The following is a 20617-nucleotide window of genomic DNA, read 5'->3' on the forward strand; positions in this document are numbered from 1 at the left end:
CGAACCCGTGTCCCCTGCATCGGCAGGCGGACTCTCAACCACTGCACCACCAGGGAAGCCCTGTTCAACTTTTAAAAACTCTATCCAGGCTGGCTGCCTTCACTGTCAAAAATCTTTGGAAAAAGGAAGATTCACCACTGATCCTGTGCTGTAAGGATATGGCTTGGGACAATCAAACGCCATACTCAAGTAACCTTCAGGCTAATATAACAAGCAAAAATGAGGAAAGAGATGTCTCTCAACTCTTCAAGAGGTGTCCCAGATATTACTTCATCTTAGGGGTTTAGTTAGGATCCAAGCATGAACATATACTTAAGACTAGTTATATAAATGCTTTGCTCACAACATGGTAACTACAACTGATGTCAGTCAGCTCAGGCATCCCCTCGGTGTGTCCGTACGCACCTTGATTCATCAGGACTAGGCTTCCTGTGAGCAAAGCCATGCAGTTGGTGGGCTGATGATTGTGCAGGTATTGAAATCCCCATCCTCTCCTGTATGAAGTTTCATACATATATCCCGAGGCATTAGCAATCACTTCAAGAAACCTCTCCTGTTGTGTCTTGCTCAGGTAGCTGTACAAGAAGTCATAGGCAGTGGCAAAACCAACCAGGGAGTGAGCAAGTGGGACTTCATCCCAAGGAGCATCTTTCACCAACCTGTAAAGGAAAAGAAGCCATGCAAATGAGTGCCACCAGGCTCACAGCCCTCATCACACTTTTAAGGTGTCTATTTCTCAGAACTAAAGGACACAAGTGAAGATACAATCCAAAAGGTTTAATGACACAAAAGATAGATTTCCCTCCACATAAGACACAAGCATAAATTTTGTCTAATGTGAAAATTACAGAGTTAACACTTTTCTTTCTCCAGCTTCTGGCAACATCAAGATGTTGAGATTTTTTTACTTTGGACTTTTTTCTTTACTCTTCATGAGAGGTAGAAGAATATATTCAAAGAGATCGAAAGCACGTAACATGTCGTGGCAGAGCAAAATTCTCTGGAGTACTCATTAACTACTGCTCGCTTTCCCCTTTCTACCTGCAGTAGGGTTCTCAGTTCTGTTCTATGGCTGCTGTGCTGAAACTGTCCAACATGTACGTATATCCTATCTTATTTCCCACGGGCTGGTCAAGGTGAAGATACCACGGTGTACAGTTTGGGACCTCTCAATCTAGACAGACCCACTTGGTCAATGCCATGATGAGGAGAGTGGCTAAAACGCTGGTGTAAGGGAGTAAAATGAGCTGATTCTAACTCAGATTTCTGCGTCTCATTTTTTCTCATAGAATGAACTGCACTGCCTTTAAGGTTCTTCAAGTACTTTTCCGGGAAGTCGATAAAAGCTGACCTGTGAAGTATTAAACTGTCATTTTCTAGGAAACCAAATTTCTGCTTGACTTGCTACATAATTCTGCAAGTACATTAATAGTGTGTGGCCTGCATTACACAGGAAGCTAAAAAGGATCTTTCGCAATCACAGTTCTAGGGAATTATCCAGAAAACCCTCCCTATCTGTTCAGGATGTATTTGAGTAATCTCTAAAAGAGGGAAACAAATGAAGGGTGTGCTGTACTTGCGGGAGGTGGAAGAAAGCTCTCAATTAGGGATTAAACTAAAGCTTAACATTTCCATGCCAGAGCCTCTTTTTGGCAAACTAGTGAAGCCTCAGCCTGTTTCTCAATATATTTTAAAATTCATAACATATAATACATAGGGGTACCTGGAAAGGTATTACTTTGAAATATAACTATCAGTACAGATATTTTTAAAAATTGTGATATATGTGCTTCTTTATTAAGGCATTAAAATATAAGATTTAATGGCAGGGATAGTAACTATGATAATGTATAAGTAGTGAGGAGCATAAATAATATTTTGAGAGGTACACAGTAACTGAATGTGACATGAAAATATCTGTGACAAAGTTACAGGTTCTCCTGATATTACTATAGTTGGTTATCCAGATTTATGATTTAGAAGAGATGCTAAAATTTCAGTTAGAGTTAGTGAAAATTAAGATGCAGTATTTCTCCCATACAAACCCCACAGACCCTAGGTTAAGAATACTTAAAATGTTCTGAGAGACTACCTCTTCTAGACTGTGCTCCTTTTTCAGGAGTTTATATTAAAGACCTGATCTTAGTAAGGCCTTCTCTGCTCACTCTGTCAGAACTTCAGCATTACTCCCCAACTCACAGTATTTCATTTGCCTTCCTCACTTTTTTGTCCTCCTAGCGTTTAAGTATGTATATGTATATGCATATGTATATGTATATGTTTATGTATACGTATCCCCTACTAGAATTGAAGTTCTACAAGGGCAGGGTTATCTTTTCTTCTCTGTTGTATTCACTATTGGATCCCCAATCCTACAACAGTGTCTGGCACACAGGAGACTTTCAATAAATATTTTGGGGAAGAAAGAAAAAAATGAAGGAACAAGCCTATAAAACTAGGCTACACTGTTGACAATGAATATGTGATGATTAAGAAATCAGGAATTTGGAAGAATCCCTTGGTATTTAACAATAGCTTCAGTGTTTGGTTAGCTGTGCTAGTGATACAGCCTGGTGCTAAAATGACTAAAGTTGATGAGCTTCTTAACCAGTTGGCCACGGACAAAGCTGCCTTGCCAGTCAGCTGGCCAGTGTGTGTACTGGTTGTAAACAGACTAAGAAGAGTGTGAATTAATTCCCTACTTCTAGGACAAAAAACAACTCAGACTGCAAGGTCACTGCCAGGGAGTTAGAAACACAATCTTCACTGACTTAGAGTGATTGGGGAAGCAGGCAGAGACTCCAAGGCATTTTTTCCCTGTGTCTCTGCACCATGTCATCTATAAATGACAGCACATACATGTAGCCATGATACGGCTGGCATCCGTGAGCTGCTACCATCTACTGAGCCCTGACACATCTGATACACCAATGAACTTAGTTTTTATAGATAAAAGAACATTTAATTGTTCTTCAGGAAATATTACTATGCAATTTGTGAGACAATTTCTAAGTTCCCACATATAGTTGCTTACTCCAAGCAGTTTCCAATTCAGCAGAATCCTAGCATGCTGATTTAAAAAAAAAAAAAAAAAGAGTTCCTGGTACCATCAGATGCACCACTATATCATTATGAAATCTGATCTGTAATACCTACATTTCTAAGAGGTTACCTAGATTCTTTACCAATACATTTTTACCCAGCTTCATCTCCAGATACAGAGAGTAATTATGGATGAGACTATATTTTACTATCATGGAAACCAAAGGAAATTTGCTTCTAGCTCATGAATAGTAGCAAAGTAACTACCGTATTCAATGTGATCCTAACTAGCGGTTACTAAAACTACTAAAGAAGCATGTTAAGAATCACAAAAAAAGATACAAGTATTAATTTATGAATTTTATTTCGGCTTAAAATATTTATATGTACATATTTACCAATCTTTTGAAGGGGAGCTAAAAGCCTTGTCTTTGAATGTGGGTCTACGGATCAGTGTCATTGTTTTTCCCTGCAAAGAACACATATAACACATCATCACAATTTCCAGCCTTGGTTTCTTTAATATAGGAAGAAAGAAATTAAAGATACTTGTGAAGGAATATAGAATCCTTCCAGACCTTTATGAGTTTTTCCCTAAACTTTTACTAATCTCATCCACATTAAATTATGACAGCAAATTTTTTATAGTAAGTCATTCCAAAGCATTTAAGTTGGTTTTAGAAATATTAATTCTTTCTTATAAACTCACACTTATTCTATTTGTATAATATTATTAAAATTGTGTAATTACAGGTATTAGTGAAAGTGGCATAAACTGGTTTGAGAACAAATACAAGTGACATTTGCTAAGCACATAATTCTACGGGTGGCAACAGAAATTAATGGACACAGCCTTGACATTCAGCAGTCTCTGAGAGCTGCTGCCGGTTATACAAGGAATGGAGGTTAATTTCATTGGAAAGTCAGTTAAGAGGTGGTTAGTTAAGAAAATTAAGTAAGTTAAGAGGAGGTTAGTTAGGAAACTTTTTACTGTATTCCTCTTTTTATAAGCTATACTTTCCCCTGTTTAGAGAGCTGTTCTTAAATTAAGGTCCATGGACCCCTGGGGTCTCTGAGACTCTTTCAGGGGATCCATGACTAAAAATTATTCTCATAATAATATAAAGATGTTATATGTTGATATTTGCACTGATGGTGCAAAAGTACTAGTGGGTTAAAAATGTTGGCATCTTAGCAAGAATCCAGGCAGGGGCACTGAACTGCTCTAGTAATCCTTGTATGATTCTGCATACTGCCGCGCACTCTAAGTTTAAAAACAAAAAAAGCCAGTTTCACTTAAGAATATCCTTCATAAAGTGGTAAAAATGATTAATTTTATAAAATCTCAACCTTTTTAGTTTATATCTTTCTAATACCCCATGTGATGAAATGGGAAGTATGTAAAAAGCACTATCCGTAGCAAAGTAAATAACTATCATGAGGAGAAGAAATTGTGCATTTAGTTGAGAGCTGAACTAGCTCCTTGCTTTTGCACGAAACATCGTTTTTACGTGAGAGAATGACCAACTGACAAATTACAGTTTTTTAGACTTGGGTATTTAAGTGGAAGTCTTTTTGAAACAAGGAAGCCTGCCAATTCAAGAAAAACTGAAAGGTTTTGTTGACAATGACAAAATTTGAGCTTTCAAGCAAAAAAAAAAAAAGAATTTTGGAAAAATTGTATTGCTATCATGAGCTTAAAAGTTTACCAATACTTTAAGACTTTTCTGATGAGGTCAGTGATAACAAGTGTGATTTATTTTTATATTATATAACTAAATGCATCAACATTTGGAAGATGGGAATAACTCAGCGAATAAACATTCAAATAAAAAAGGCATATTAAAAATCCATACAAAGATAAAAGATTCATTATAAGTGCAAAACATACTAATGGATTTTTTACCAATTAAAATATGAGGAATTTTATTAACTAACATGGTTTCAGATTCCACATTGAAACTAACTTTTATAATCCAGATTCCACATAGAACTAACTTTTACAAAACTACCACTTGTCAAGTTCTAGTACAGTAGCAAAAACTGTCATAATTATCTGAAAAGACTCTTCAAATACTCTTCCCTTTTCAGTCAGATGTCTGTGTGAAGCTGGATTTTCTTCATATTTTCAACTGAAACACTACGTTGCAACAAACTGAATACAGAAGAAGATATGCAAGATTTGCAAAAGTATAAAACAATGATCTCCTTCACACTAAATATTTTGTCTCCAAAAATCTAGTTATTTTTTGCCTAAAAATATATTATCTATGTTAATACTAAATGGATTTATTTTTCAAGAGAATGAATAAATATTTAAAAATTTTTTTTAGTTTTAATTTCTAGTATGGTAAATTTCAATAAGTATAGCCCACACAAACAAAGCTCTTTGATGTCTGATGTCCTCATTAATTTTTAAGAGTGTAAAAGAGTTCTGAGTCCAAAACATTTAAAATCTGCTGCCTAGAATATTTCCAAAGGTGAATTTAAGTGAATTTATGTGAAACAGAATGATGTCAACATAGAAAGGAACTATTAATTGCCTGGGTTGGGGTGCATGGTATTGGTGGAGAAAGGCATAGGGTTTACCATGATGTGCTATTTCCATAAATCAAGTTGTGACTGTAAAAGAAAGAGACATAAAAACCTTTCCAAAATTTAGTAGCTTCACTAATCAGAATTTTTATAACAATTTCATGTGGATAGACTGCTTCCATTATCATAAATGCTTTTGAACTACTATGCACAGAGTACAAAAGTAGGCAATCTAAGGAGTCTATTACTTAAAAATTGACAGCTTACTTGATGAAATTACTAATATAAAAAGTCTAATAACAATGTTGGCATCCATTTTTATTTGCATAGATTTGTTTTAAATGATCAAATAATTATATTCAAATTTCTTCCATATAGTCTTAGTAGATATTTTGTAGAAAATTATTATCTGTGAAAAGATTAACACTTAGGTATCTAAGATTAATCTTAGGTATTATGAGGTTCACAGAATAGTCTATGTATAATATTGTTTAAATTTTTATACTATTTCATTTATACAAATACTGTTAAAATAAATACTTGGAATAACAGAAGTTCTGTATTTAAAATCTAAGAGGTGTCAAGAGGTCGCTGATATTTAAATATTTAAATGAATCAACAATATACAAAAAAAAAATACTGGAAACAATGGGACAACTCGTAACTCCCTTTATAATGTTATTATGGTTACTAGTCCTGTTTTTGAGCACTTTTTACAGCTTGACAATTTTATACCAGGATTTTCATATGTAACTGTATTTTGAAGGTCATGATTTGATCCATGGTGTAAGCAAGTCTATGTGTTTTCAAAAGTATGTTTAAATGAGGCTCCACTGTTTGTTAAATGTTTCCAAAAAGTAGAACTCAAAACAATCCTTCTTTTTCTCATTTTGAGATAACATACAGTTTTATAACCCTATAAAGTATTTACATAGTAAATTCATAAAGTAGAAAATCCATATTTCAAAATCTGGTTTATTTTAGACACTAGATGTTCATGTATAAATATAAATTTAAGAGAAAATGAAATAAGCCTTAAAGGAATTAAGAATTTAAACGTACAGTGCAGCGATGAGCTCTTTAGAAATTCCCAGATGTAACTTTACAGGGCAGAGCAGCACCAACTTCACATTTGCCAGCTTCGCTGCAGCTGTGTCTACTGCACATAAGCTACACCTCTGCCTATAGCATGTACTGGCTCACACCACCAAAATATGCCAATATAAGGTCAATTCTATTCTTAAAATGTAAATCAAGCTATTCATTCTAAAAGAGTCCTGAAGACAGTAACCTGACAGAAAGTCATTCAGTTTTTCAACCAAATACCTTTGTGTGCTTGGAAACAACCTCCAGTAAGTTAGGAGAGTCATGTGTTACCACTGCTTTTCAAAATATGACTCATGGCAATTGTAAGTCGTCTTTTTTCCCCTCTGTAAGTTAAAAATAAAAACTAGCCATAAATGTTAAATGTCAGTAATATGTTAAATTTTGTAAGTAATTCCTGTAACATTTAGCCAAAGGAAGTGGATTTCTAACCCGTGTGGCCTTGCCTGTGAAGCACAGTGGGACCCTGACAGTGATTTGCCAAGAAGAGCAGAGTAAGCCTGGAATACAGAGAAACTTGATCTAGGGGCCTCTGAGTGGGTAGCAAGCTATCCAAGGGGCATGTTAAACTCAACTCTGGCCTGGTTTGTAGTCCATATTCCAAATGTTTGATCAGGTGGCTAAGGGGTGGCATTTGCATCATGAAGCAAAATTAACTATTTATAGTTGGGAGGAAAGAGAAAAGTTATATATCATATTAATTAAGCACATAGTGTGTGCCAAGCCCTTTACATACTTTATTTCATTTAATCTTCAAAATTCACATTAGATGTTACAGCCCCATTTCATAGATTGTAAAAGCGGTATTTGGATAGGAAAATTACTCGTTGAAGATCACGTAGCTAAGTTAAATAGTGGAGCCAAGAATGGAATCCAGGACTACCTGAATCTAGAATTTTTACTTCTTCCTGGTGAGGGAAAGCACTGCGCTTTTAAAGAAAGTCACCAACTTTGCAATAAGAACCCAGCCAGAAGAAAGGGCTAGTCCGCAAACCTACCAAGAGCTAGGCAGAAGGGCACTTATGCTGAAATACAACACAGGGTTCCAAAGCCCTGCCATGTTCATGATACCAAGAGAGAAACAAGGCATGAGGTGTGGGAAAAGGGGCAGACATGAGGAGAGATATCATGATACTGTGCTCACAAGGTTGCTCAGGGCCCACCCTAGGAACATGTGATTCCAACCATGTAGCATTCCTGAAACAATTCTTCCTTCTCCCCACAGACCTCTGGTGAGCGTGAAGCTCCTAATGTACTGCTCCAGGTCCAGCTGGTCCAGGGGCTGGTGGGCCTGAACCTGCATGCTGAGAACGTTCAGCTCCTAAAGCTGGCCAGGGCTACAGACACAGAAATAGACAATGAGCTTTCCTTTTTGAAATCTACTTTGCTCCCTACTAAAGAACAATTGCTAAAAGGATAACAGAACAATAGAATGGGAATTGATTGTATATTAAGACATCTTCAGGGAAAATGACTTATTGACCATGAACTATAAACGATCATTTTCTTCCACAATCTTCATTTCCATATTCATGAAATCACTGGATTCAATATAGAGCATTACCACTTAATTTCATTTTAAAGCTATAAATTCAATATTCCAAATATTAAATTCTAAAATAAAAAAATTTAGGTCAGTTTGGCCCTACTCAAGAATACTGAGCCAATTATGCAAAAGCAGAAACTAAAAAGAATATTATTTTTTACTTAAAAAAGTATTCTAGATGGCTTATAGAGAAAATGAATTAGTCTGAGTGTCAAAATATACACCAAGCTAATGTAGTAGTGTTGTTAAATGGGAAATGGCACTGCCATGTCATTATTCCAGTGTTTAACTCACTGACACAAAGTCCTTTTATCCAAATATCCAAGTATGCTATCCAAGTACGCTGTTTCATTCTATTTAAATGGAATCAAACAGCATTCAAAATTGTAATCCCTTTTTTCTGGCCAACTGTGTTTTGGACTAGTGTCCAGCCTGAAAAGGTAAGAGGGAGAAGCACAATAATTAAGATGATTCAAATTTGATAAGAAGACCTCTGTTTTGTAAGAAAGGCAGAGCTCAAAGGACTAGAGTTTAAAACAGGCTCACCTATCAAATTTTAATAATAAATTACAAAAGAATCTGTTATAATGGAGAAATTGTGAAACTTGAAAAGGTGGTAGGAGAGAATAACCCAGATTTCCTGCATTGTTCAGAAAAGCTTAATCAAATGATTTTTGGCCTTTTAAAAAAGTAGCTTGGTATTTTATAGGTTTAACATGGTTTATATTTATATATGTAAAATGTTTCTAAAAGTTCAGTTGAGGACTTCCCTGGTGGTCCAGTGGTTAAGACTCCACGCTTCCAATGCAAGGAAGGGGGCACGGGTTCGATCCCTGGTTGGGAAAGTTCCACATGCCACGTGGTACAGCCAAATAAATAAATAAATAAATAAAAGTTCAGTTGAACAATTCATAGATGTCATCACTTCAGTCAATGACTATGCAAGCATCCAGTGATCATGTGAGAAGCAATGCCTAGAAGTAGTTGATCTGATTTTAAGAAAAAATTAAACATGCAAGAAGAGCCAGGGAAGTCATTGAAAAGAATAACAATGATGGAGGGTGGCTAGCTCTGCCAGAGAAGAAAACACACTATAAACCTTCGCTAATCAGAATACAGTGGTACTGACATATGAATAGATAGACATACCAATGGAATGAAACAAAATTCAGAAACAGGTGCAAAACATACGGAAACTTGGTATGTGATAAAGGTGGCATCAAAAATCAATACGGAAAAGAAGTACCCTCTAACAAGTTATACTGGAACAACTAGATAGTCATTTGAAAAAAGGAGAAAATTGGATCCAAACCTCATAGAATACAAGAAAATAAACTCTAAATTAATTAGGCATCTAAATATAAAGTATGAGATAAAAAATCTTAAAAGAAAGCATGGATGAATTCCTTTGTGACCTGGAGAAGGGAAAGCCTTTCCAACTATGATTCAAAAACAAGAAGCAATAGAAGAAAAGACTGATCATTTTGGCCATACAAGGCTTAAAAGAAAAAATAAGACAAAACCTTTTGCATAGGGGGAACAAAAAGACCACAAGTAAACATGAATAAACTGGGGAAAAATATTTGTATCATATACCCTGAATACAGTTAGACTTATCCTAACATACCAAAGGCTCATAAAATTTAAGAGAAAGATCAAAATCTCATTGGAAAAATGAGCAAGTGACAAACAAGACAGTTAACAAAAAAAAAAAAAGGGCAAACATCCCTCATTCAAAATTCTCATCTCCACTTACAATAAAAGAAATTTAAATCAAATTACAACTGATCTAACATTCGAATCAGTAAAAATCTCACATATGATAAATACTCTAGTCAAAGCTGTGGAGAAATAGGCACACTCTTAAAATGCTGTTAGGGGTGCTGAGTAGTACAAATCCTATGGAGTAGAGTTTGGTAACATTTAACAAATTTTATAAACTTTTTATATTTTGACCCAGTAATACCACTTATAGTAATCTACCCCAAAGACATATGTCCACAAATAAAAAACCATATGTGCATAAGGTTATTTATCATGGCATATTTGTAATATGATTCTGACATGGTACATTGTGAACCATGTAAATATTTCAGATATTTAAAATTAAATATAAGTCAGAAATAAATATTGAGATGAAATTATGTTTCAGATTTGATTCAGTATAAAATGAACAAATAGGAGAATATGTTCCAAACAAAAGAAAAAGATAAACCTCTAGAAATCAACCTTGACAAAATGGAGATGAATGATTTACCTGATAGAGAGTTCAAAATAACAGTCATAAAGATGCTCACCAAAGTCAGGAGAGCAATGCATGAACAGAGGGAGCACTTCAACAAAAAGACAGAAAATATTAAAAAGTACTGAGCATTGCATTGTCATAGCACTGAAAAATTCAATAACTGATCTAAATCCAATAGAAGGATTCAACAGCAGACTAGATCAAGTGGAAGAAAGGATCAGTGAACTTAAAGAGAGAGCAGTGGAATTCATCCAGTCAGAAGAGCAAAAAGGAAAAAGAATAAAAAAGAGTGAAGATAGCTTAAGGGACTTAAGGGACACCATAAGAAGACCAATATACACATTATAGGGGTACCAGAAGAAGAAGAGAGAGGAAGGGAGAGAAGCTTATGCAAAGATATAATGACTGAAAACTTTCCTAACCTGAGGGGAAAGAAACAGACCCCCAGATACAGGTAGCCCAGAGTATCAAAAAAGATGCCTCTAAAGAGACCCACAGCAAGACACATTATTAAATTTTCAAAAATTAAAGAGAATCTTAAAAATAGAAAGATAGGGACTTCCCTGGTGGCACAGTGGTTAAGAATCTGCCTGCCAATGCAGGGGACATGGGTTCGAGGAAATATCCCACATGCTGCAGAGCAACGAAGGCCGTGTGCCACAACTACTGAGCCTGCACTCTAGAGCCCACAAGCTGCAACTACTGAGCCTGCGTGTCACAACTACTGAAGCCCGCATGCCTACAGTGCGTGCTCCGCAACTACTGAAGCCTGCACGCCTAGACCCCGTGCTCCGCAACAAGAGAAGCCACCGCAGTGAGAAGCCCGCACACCGCAACGAAGAGTAGCCCCCGCTCACCGCAACTAGAGAAAGCCCGCTCGCAGCAATGAAGACCCAACACAGCCATAAATAAATAAATAAATAAATTTATAAATAAATAAAATTTAAAAAAAAAGATAAAAGCAACTTATTACGTACAAGAGAACTCCCATAATACTATCAGCAGATTTTTCAGAAGAAACCTTGGGGACCAGAAGGAAGTGGGACGATATACTCAAAGTGTTGAAAGAAGAAAACTGCCAATCAAGAATAATCTACCAAGCAAAACTGTCCCTCAGAATTGAAGGAGAGTTAAAGAGTTTTCCAGATAAACATATGCTGAAGAAGTTTATCACCACTAACTGGCCTTAGAGGAAATGTTAAAGGGAGTTTTTCAAACTGAAATGAAAGGATGCCAATTAGTAACGTGAGAACATATGAAAGTATAAACCTCACTGGTAAAGGTAAATATACACTTAAATGCAGAATACTCTAATATTGTAATGGTGGTGGGTAAATCACTTAAAACTCTAGTATAAAGGTTAAAAGAAGACAGTATTAAAAAATAACTATACAATAATTTTTAATAGATACACAATGTAAGAAGACATCCAAGTTTTCAAAATTTCCTGCTCATCAATACTTCCTCTGGAAACCAGTGAAGAATTTCTCCACCCAAATTAAGATATATACCAAAAAGAAGACAACATGAGATTCATGTTGCAGAGGGGACCCACCCCATGAGAGAAAAGAAGAGTAAGTCAACAGCCATACCGTAGATCTAGATTATAACCAGCCAAAGGCTTTGGCAGGTTCGTCTTCAAGAAGATGAATTGTTAAGAATGTCTTATTAAGAACATCTTGTTTGAATGGATTACGAGACTTACATAACTGAGTGAGAGTCTGGTTGGTAATTAGTGATAAATGTATAGGAAACTAAGCAAATAAAGCAAAAAGGCTGTTATTAATCCTAGAGAAAACAAAAAGTTGCATACAAACTGAAAGTAATCATAGTATATGACACGGTTCAGCTGTCAACAGCTTTTGCCTCATTAAAATATGCAAACACAATATTCATTCAATTAAAATCACAACATATCTATATGGGAAGGCTGGAGGGACAAGCAGTTTGTATGTGTTGGTAGTGGATGGTACGTGTGACAGGTAGATGAGTGATGCATCTACAAGTCAAGGAATGCCAAGGGTTGCCTACAACCACCTGAAGCTAGGAGAGTGGCATGAGACAGTTTTTCCTTGGAGCCTCCAGAAGGAACCGAGACCCTGCTGACACCTTGGTTGCAGATTTCTAGCCTCCAGAACTCTGAGAGAATCAACTTCTGTTTGTTTTAAGCCACCTAGTCTGCGTTACTTTGTTACGGCTGCCCTAGGAATAATACACCGACCTTCAAGAATCTGACTTGTCATCACTGCCATCTTGTATGCACCATCTTCCTGCTGCTGCCTGAACACGTGGTGACTCCCATTTATTTTAAAGAAATCCTCTAAGATTTTGACACCACCACATGGAAAAGGGCAAAGAATTACCTGTGACAGTAAGTTTAAAGAGTGAGGGATACTTTAACGATGGCAAAAACGGTAATCAAATTGCTAAATCTTGCCACCCTGATGTTAGGAAGATACCAAAACCAAAATAAGGCCGACCTTCAGGTGCTAGGATACATGAAAACAGTATTTTACTTTCTATTATGGTTTCCTCAGTAAGGTTAATATTTACCCAAGATTCCCACTTTTTAATGCTTTATCAGAATTTCTCTCTTTTACAATATGCTATTTCAAGGTTTTGCTGAAGTTGCCTTTTTAAAACAGTGAATGAACTGTTCTTGATTTTAGTCTGGGTGCCAACTAGAAATAATGTGCTGCAGAATTTATTCCACTCAGCCCTGGAAACCTGAAATGTAATCATTAATCACAGACACATACTGTTTCCTAATGAAAAAACGACGCTTCCTAATATATTTTAGGAACAAGTACTCTGAACACTAGAATTATGGAATAAGGAAGCCACCTCAAAGAGTGAAGCAGTCCCCTCACTGGAGATATTTAAGAAGAGGGATATTAAGAAGGGATTCTCTGAAAAGGAATCATGTATTTATCACAATGTTAGGCAGAGTTTTCAAATTATAAATAACAAGCTATTAACAGATTGTGAAATGAATATAAGGGGTTGTGACCAGCTTATTTTTAGTGGAATTTAATGGCATGGAATAGGAAATAGCAGAGTGCAAAGCATGACTTAAATGCAAGGGCTGATTCACACAACTTCTACTTATATATTTATATATGTAGAGTTAAAGTTATGTGTATATTGGGATGTGATGTAAACTTTATTTCTTACTGTGGGTCACAGTCAAAAAAGGTTTGAAAGCCACTGTCTTAGAGGGTAAATGTGCCACCAAACAAGCAGCCCATCAGATGCATCCTGTAGGCAGAGAGGACCCAGGCCCAGGGCCTGCTTCAGCGAGTGGAGCTAGGTTGAGACTGGGTTGCCCCAAACACTTTCCAGCAGAGGATCTGGAGCCAACCATGAGGGAAAATCTATTATGAGTTCATTAGGAAGGAACCCAGACCACCAGAGAAGTTCAGAATGTTCAAAGAGGCCAGTAGACAGTGTATGACAGAGGCAGATGTGAAACACCAAATGGGTCCACACAGTCATTTCAAGAACAAAAAGTTGGGCTTCCCTGGTGGCACAGTGGTTGAGAGTCCGCCTGCCGACGCAGGGGACACGGGTTCGTGCCCCGGTCCGGGAAGATCCCACATGCCACGGAGCAGCTGGGCCTGTGAGCCGTGGCCGCTGAGCCTGCGCATCCGGAGCCTGTGCTCCGCAAAGGGAGAGGCCACAGCAGTGAGAGGCCTGCGTACCGCCAAAAAAAAAAAAAAAAGAAAAGTAATTTGTCACTGTGTAGAAAAAGAACAAGAACACGTTTCTCATTCCCCAAAACATTTGTTTGGCTTTGAAGCCATTTATTTTCAAGAGAGGTAATGAAATAATACCTATGAACAGCACCTTGTACCAATAATGTTTATTTTATTTCATGTCCTGGGGACACAGTTTTAAAGAGTACTTCTTAATTTGGCAACAAAGTGGAAAAAGTCAGTTTAGGAGTTTTCTTTGTGAATCATAAAAAAGCTGGAGGATGTGCTATTTGCCATAAAATAGAATTAATGGATAAAGTGAATTTAGATTAAATTATGAGCCAAACTTGTGAGCCATCTTCAACATGCTGTGGGCATTAAATACTTCCCCGAGTTTTAGATCTAGAGTTATCTGTCATACGGAAAATAAAAGCTGACCTCACCCCAAAGGTTGAATGTAATCACATCTTCTTTAACCAAGTGACAGGCTATGATAGAAAAGCAAAGAGTACAAGATTCAAACTGGTTTTAGTAATAGTGTAAAATCTTTCCCATGTCAACAGGTTCTCCAAAGAGGGTAAAATAGTAAGCTCCATATGGTTTTTCAAAATTATGGCCCAAAGTTTAGGGCAGAAAGATATTAAAGTTAATACAAAATTTTAGCAATATGTGTGGATTTATTCTTAACTCTCCCTTTCCTTAGATTTTTTTTTCTTGGAATAGTGTATACCCTGTAATTGAATCACAGAAATGAACTAAAAATTGCACATTAAATTGTTACAAACCCAAATTGCCATCCACATCTCATCAAGAATTTTTTTTTTTTTTTCCAACTTAAGAAGAAATAGCACGATTCTCTCAAGCTGATACTTTCCTCCTGGAGTGATGCCTACATGATGTTTCATTTTGGTTTCACATCCAGAAAGTGATTTGAGGACACCCAAGTGGCTCTTTTAGCACTTTACCTTTTCTTCTCATTCTTCTTGTTGTTATTCATTTATTTGTTGTGATAAGCTTACTTTAATTAAATCTGACCTTCTTTGAACTTTCCTTCTACATTTTCCTATCATCCACAGAAACTATGTCTGCTGTACTTGAAAGCATATTTTATACTGGATAAATTTTTTTTTTTCCTGGTGATGACATTTTTTAAAGTCACAGTACACTTCTAGCAAACAGGAGGTAGCTAAAAATAATGCTGGAGAGACATGAACTCAACATCTCCTCTTGGGTCCACAGGCACTTCAAACTCAGTCGATCCAAAACCAAACCCTTTATTAGTACTCTCCAAGAGTTCCAAGTGTTGCGATCTCATTGAAAGGTCCCATGCCTCTCAGCATCCCATAAAAGAAAGTTCTTAGTCCTTCTTGTCCTCAAATATCATTGTCAAGTCTTATATTGGGTCAGCCAAAAAGTTCATTTGGGTGTTTTCCATAAGATCTTATGGAAAAACCCGAACAAACTTTTTGGCCGACCCAATACACGCTAATCCTTAAAACTTTCTGGAACCCATCATTTCTCTGCGTTCTCAGAGCCCCTACTCCAGGCTGTCATCTGGATAAACACAAAAGGCCTAACTGGTCTTCCTGGTTTGACCTCTGCAATCTACTCTCCACATATGACCAGAGATTCTTCCTAAAACACACATCTGTCACATGGAGAAACCAGCAGCCACTTTGCATCTCCTGATGAGAGAACAGCCACCACCTATGCTTGTGTCAAAGTGATCCAAACTGAGCTGGAGCAAGCCTCAGCACCCAGCTGTCAGCTCGCAGGAAATGCCAAGGGTGGAGGAACTCACTGAGCTGCACCTTGAGCCTGCAAACAACATCCAGACTGTGGGAAGCTGAGCAGGTCAAAGGGCCCAGATTCTTCCACAGATAAATTGTAACAAAAATAAAGGGATGGAGGGGAAACTGCAGATAAAAAAGACTTAAAAAACATTTAAAAAATGAGCAAGACTAAACTTGTGCCTGGGGATGCACACTTGAATGAACTATAACGAAACACAAGGACGTGCCCGATGACCCTAGAAGTCAGGGTAGTCTGTAGGGGAGCTGTGATTGGGATGAGGCTCACGAGGGGCTTCCCAGGGTGGCTGGCAACATTCTATTTCTGGAGCTGTGCTCTGGTTACCAGGGCGTTTGCTTTAAAATCCTTTACTAAGCCACACGTTTGTTCGTATGGTGCTCTACTTTTATTTTAGAATAGAAAAGTTAAACACATACACACACACACACAAATCTGACCACGTTGCTGCCCTGTTAAAACCCTTCAATGGCCTCATAGTTCTTGGAAGAAAAAATCCAAACTCCTTCACAGGGTGGACAAGGCCTTGCAGCATCTGGCTCTCTGCTCGAAGACTCAATGCTTGCCTGTCTCCTCCCTACATTAAATTTTCAGTTCCTCAAAAGCATTCTGCTTCCTTCTGTCACGGCCTCTGAACATCAGTTATTTCTGCTTGGAACAATCAAACATGCTCTCTTTCCCCTTCACTTGGCTGATTCCTATGTATCCTCCAGGGCCCAGGAGGAAAGCCTACCCAGTGCTCCAGTGTTGGGCTTCCTGAAGTACCTCTCTGTCTTCCCATAACACACTATACTTTCTCAATCACAGCCTTTATCATCTGCATTAATATAGTCTATTAGTTCATATTTTCCATAGACCAACAACTCTAGCAAGATGTATTAACTTGCCCTCAAATTTTTATATCCCAATACCTAGCACAATGCCTAGACAAAAACCAAGTCCCATGCTTCATAACACCCTTTTCTTTTTTTTTTTTTTTTTTTGCGGTACGCAGGCTTCTCACTATTGTGGCCTCTCCCGTTGCGGAGCACAGGCTCCGGACGTGCAGGCTCAGCGGCCATGGCTCACGGGCCCAGCCGCTCCGTGGCATGTGGGATCCTCCCGGACCGGGGCACGAACCCGTGTCCCCTGCATCGGCAGGTGGACTCTCAACCACTGCGCCACCAGGGAAGCCCCATAACACCCTTTTCTTTACTCTTTAATTTGTAGCGTGCCTCAGATCACACAGGGGACTTGTTCTTTGGCCTACTCCAAATTATCGTGATTCACTGAGTCTGGGCCAGGCCCAGGAATCTGTGTTTTTAAGAATACCTATATGATTCTGATGAAAGAATCATACATTGAGAAAGTGTCCCATATCCAATCAATCTCTTTGTAGATTCTCTGTCCTACATCTCTCTCTCTTTTTTTAAAAATAATTTTTTGGCCGCACTGTGAGCCATGCGGGATCTTAGTTCCCCGACCAGGGATCGAACCCGTTGCCCCTGCAGTGGAAGCATGGAATCTTAACCACTGGACCGCCAAGGAAGTCCTGCCCTAAATGTCTCAGATTCATTCCTTCTTTTCCCCACTCTCACTAACTTAACTGTGGTCTTCATTTCCCCCCTAGACTAATATAAGCTTCCACCTAGTTCCCCTCCTCCTGATTCCTCTCCTCCAAGCCATCCACACACAAAGCTTCTAAACACAGGCTTATGTGGGAAACACAATCATCTGGCCCCTGACTATGGTTCCTCCTGCTGTCCTAAGCCAGCATGTTGACGCTGGAAAGAAAAAGGAAGGATGGATGAGAGAGACTGTGTTAAACGTGGCTAAAACATGTTCTCTTGATGGATTACAGCAGAAGGAAATGAAGAAGTAAAATGCCATTCTGAAGACAACTAAGGTAAAAAGAACTACGCAGCTTTACAAGAGACTCCATGGACATACTCATGTCACTACTATTCTCCAGTAGTTATATATATCTCTCTATATAGCATTAGTAAGAACTTAATGTCAGCAAGGCCCTACGTCTTTTTTTTTTTTTTTGTGGTATGCGGGCCTCCCTCTGTTGTGGCCTCTCCCGTTGCGGAGCACAGGCTCCGGACGCGCAGGCTCAGCGGCCATGGCTCACGGGCCCAGCCGCTCCACGGCACGTGGGATCCTCCCAGACCGGGGGACCGGGGCACGAACCCGTGTCCCCTGCAACAGCGGGCGAATTCTCAACCACTGCGCCACCAGGCAACTTTTAAAACACAATTATAAAGCATTATTGGAATAGAATACAGATATATATGCAGCACTTGCTAACTAACATCTTCCCTCAAGATACAGGGCAAGGAAGGCACAAAATTTAAACATGCTTAGCAAGTTTTGTTTTTGTTTTTGAATTTTATTTTACTTTTTTATACAGCAGGTTCTTATTAGTCATCCATTTTATACACATCAGTGTATACATGTCTATCCCAATCGCCCAATTCATCACACACACACACACACACACACACACACCCCCGGCCTTCCCCCATACACATCAGTGTATACATGTCTATCCCAATCGCCCAATTCATCACACACACACACACACACACACACACACCCGCGGCTTTCCCCCATTGGTGTCCATACGTTTGTTCTCTACATCTGTGTCTCAACTTCTGCCCTGCAAACCGGTTCATCTGTACCATTTTTCCAGGTTCCACATATATGCGTTAATATACGATATTTATTTTTCTCTTTCTGACTTAACTTCACTCTGTATGACAGTCTCTAGATCCATCCACGTATCAACAAATGACTCAATTTCGTTCCTTTTTATGGCTTAGTAATATGTAAGAGCCAGACTGTAAAGTCGGTGTGGAACTTACTACATTCATATCTTCGTGGTATACATGGGGTGAGGGGCACAGGCTTAGAATCCCATCGGAAGGGGGATGAGGATGCCTCTGGCCTTAAGCAGAGCTCCCTCAGACAACTCTGCAAGCCCACGTTGCATGTTTTATTAAAAAGGCAACAAGTGACACTAGAGGAGCAGGATAGGAGAGAGTCTTGCTCATCATGGAGACAGCTGAGGGTTGCACCAGTACTGCATGTTAGACTCAAACAACAAACAGATCCCCCAAGAAAACTAACGTTGCATTTCTTTCCAGCTGTGTATGTCTAGAGGTGTTATAGTCTCACATTTGTTGTTAGAAAGAAGCGTTATTAAAACTATTTTATCCTCACTCAATTTGAAGTAGATGGAGAGGAGTCTGCTAGGTGTGTAAGAAAACCTGCACTGAGATTGCTCAGCTAACCCACACACCTGACCTGGCCTCTCCCTGAGCAACTCCTCACCTGCTGTCTCCTGACACCAATCCTTGCCCAGTGTCTTCATCTGCAATGATGCTGGCAACAACCTGCTTATTAAATGGCGTAAAAGAAGGAAATTCCCAACAGCCAGGTTCCTAACATATGTGTTTCTGTAAATATTAAAGAATCTGAACATCATAAAAAGCCTTGTTGTCATCAGTTTTAGCCTTCTGTTTCCAAGGATCTGCAGCAGGGTAAAAGCAGAAACTTTCTTCAGATCACAGAATGAAAGGAGAAAAAGAGGCAGAAAGAGAAGGGGGGAGGGTAGAAGGAAGAGAAAGCATAAAGGAGAAAAAGCCAGGGGAACTGGGGGCTGGGTTTTCTGAGAGCCTGCATTTGTTTCACGGGGCCACTGGATTTGCTTCCTTGAACGCAGTGGATTCCGGGTGCACTCCAGGCTACGCCTCCCGGTCCTCACCACTGTACGGTCAGGAGAGGAAAACCTGATCTTTTTGCTCCCGGTGCTGTGGCTCCACATGTTGGGGCCCAGCTACATCCTCCCCCACTTTGATTCCCAGCCTTAACATGCAATTTCGAGAAATAAGAAGCCGTGAAACAGCTGTAGGGAACTGCATTTGGAGCCCAGCATGCCACGCTGAGAAAGATGGGTGCACTCTTCATTTTGGAACATATAGGAATGAAACTGACTGGTTCATTTCGATCTGCCAGGGGCTTTTCTTTCTCCTTTTTTCCCCTTTATTATTTTTTTAATATTTTATTTTGCAAATGGGCCCTCACATGTCACTCTCCAGAAGTTTGCAATCCACAGGCAAGGGAATTGATACAAGGTCTGTTGCGAATAAAATTATAATTACTTCTCTGTCCAAAAGTTCAACTTTGTTTCCCTCACCAGTTCTGAATTCCTGTAGCTGACTGGCACCAACGCAAGAGTGAAGTAATTTCTTTCCTCTGTGATTTATTTTCTGATGATAAGTAAGCAAAAATACTATAAAGAAAGGGAAAAGAGTGATGCAAAATGAGTACTTCTCAAAAAAAACAACTCCAGAGTGAGGGTAGGTAAAATGGAGTCCTGTGTGTCAAGAAACTTAAGAATAAAGCTACATGGTCATATCTATTTCTGTGTAATAAAAATAAACTTTTTAGTAAAACTATGTGTCAGGAGCATAATGCTAAGAGCTTTACATGCATTATCTCATTTAATCCTTGGAACAACATATTTGCATGCGAAGAATCATCCACATTTTAAAGATAAAGAAAATGAGGTTTACCGAGGTTAAAAAAAACCTGCTAAAGCCTAATATAATAGCAGAGTCAAGATGCTAGTGCACCTCTGCCTCCAAGGACTGCTAT

The 20617-nt window shown here is 38.5% G+C and overlaps 1 protein-coding gene across 6 annotated transcripts in view; it reads right to left on the reverse strand.

Moving 5' to 3' along the window:
• The window catches only part of DSE (dermatan sulfate epimerase), a 75975-nt gene that overhangs the window by 11458 nt on the left and 43900 nt on the right, over positions 1-20617 (reverse strand). For 4 of the 6 annotated variants that reach the window (XM_024115583.2, XM_007109562.3, XM_024115582.3 and 1 more), the window contains one exon: positions 406-659. In XM_024115583.2, the coding sequence (XP_023971351.1) occupies positions 406-514 (109 nt within the window). In that variant the 5' untranslated portion in view covers positions 515-659. Of the gene's footprint in view, positions 1-405; positions 660-3440; positions 3512-20617 lie in introns of those variants that run through there. The other 2 variants (XM_007109563.3, XM_055087542.1) reach the window with 2 other exon arrangements.

The sequence above is a fragment of the Physeter macrocephalus genome, chromosome 10 (assembly GCF_002837175.3).
Source record: "Physeter macrocephalus isolate SW-GA chromosome 10, ASM283717v5, whole genome shotgun sequence".
Taxonomy (NCBI): Eukaryota; Metazoa; Chordata; class Mammalia; order Artiodactyla; family Physeteridae; genus Physeter; species Physeter macrocephalus.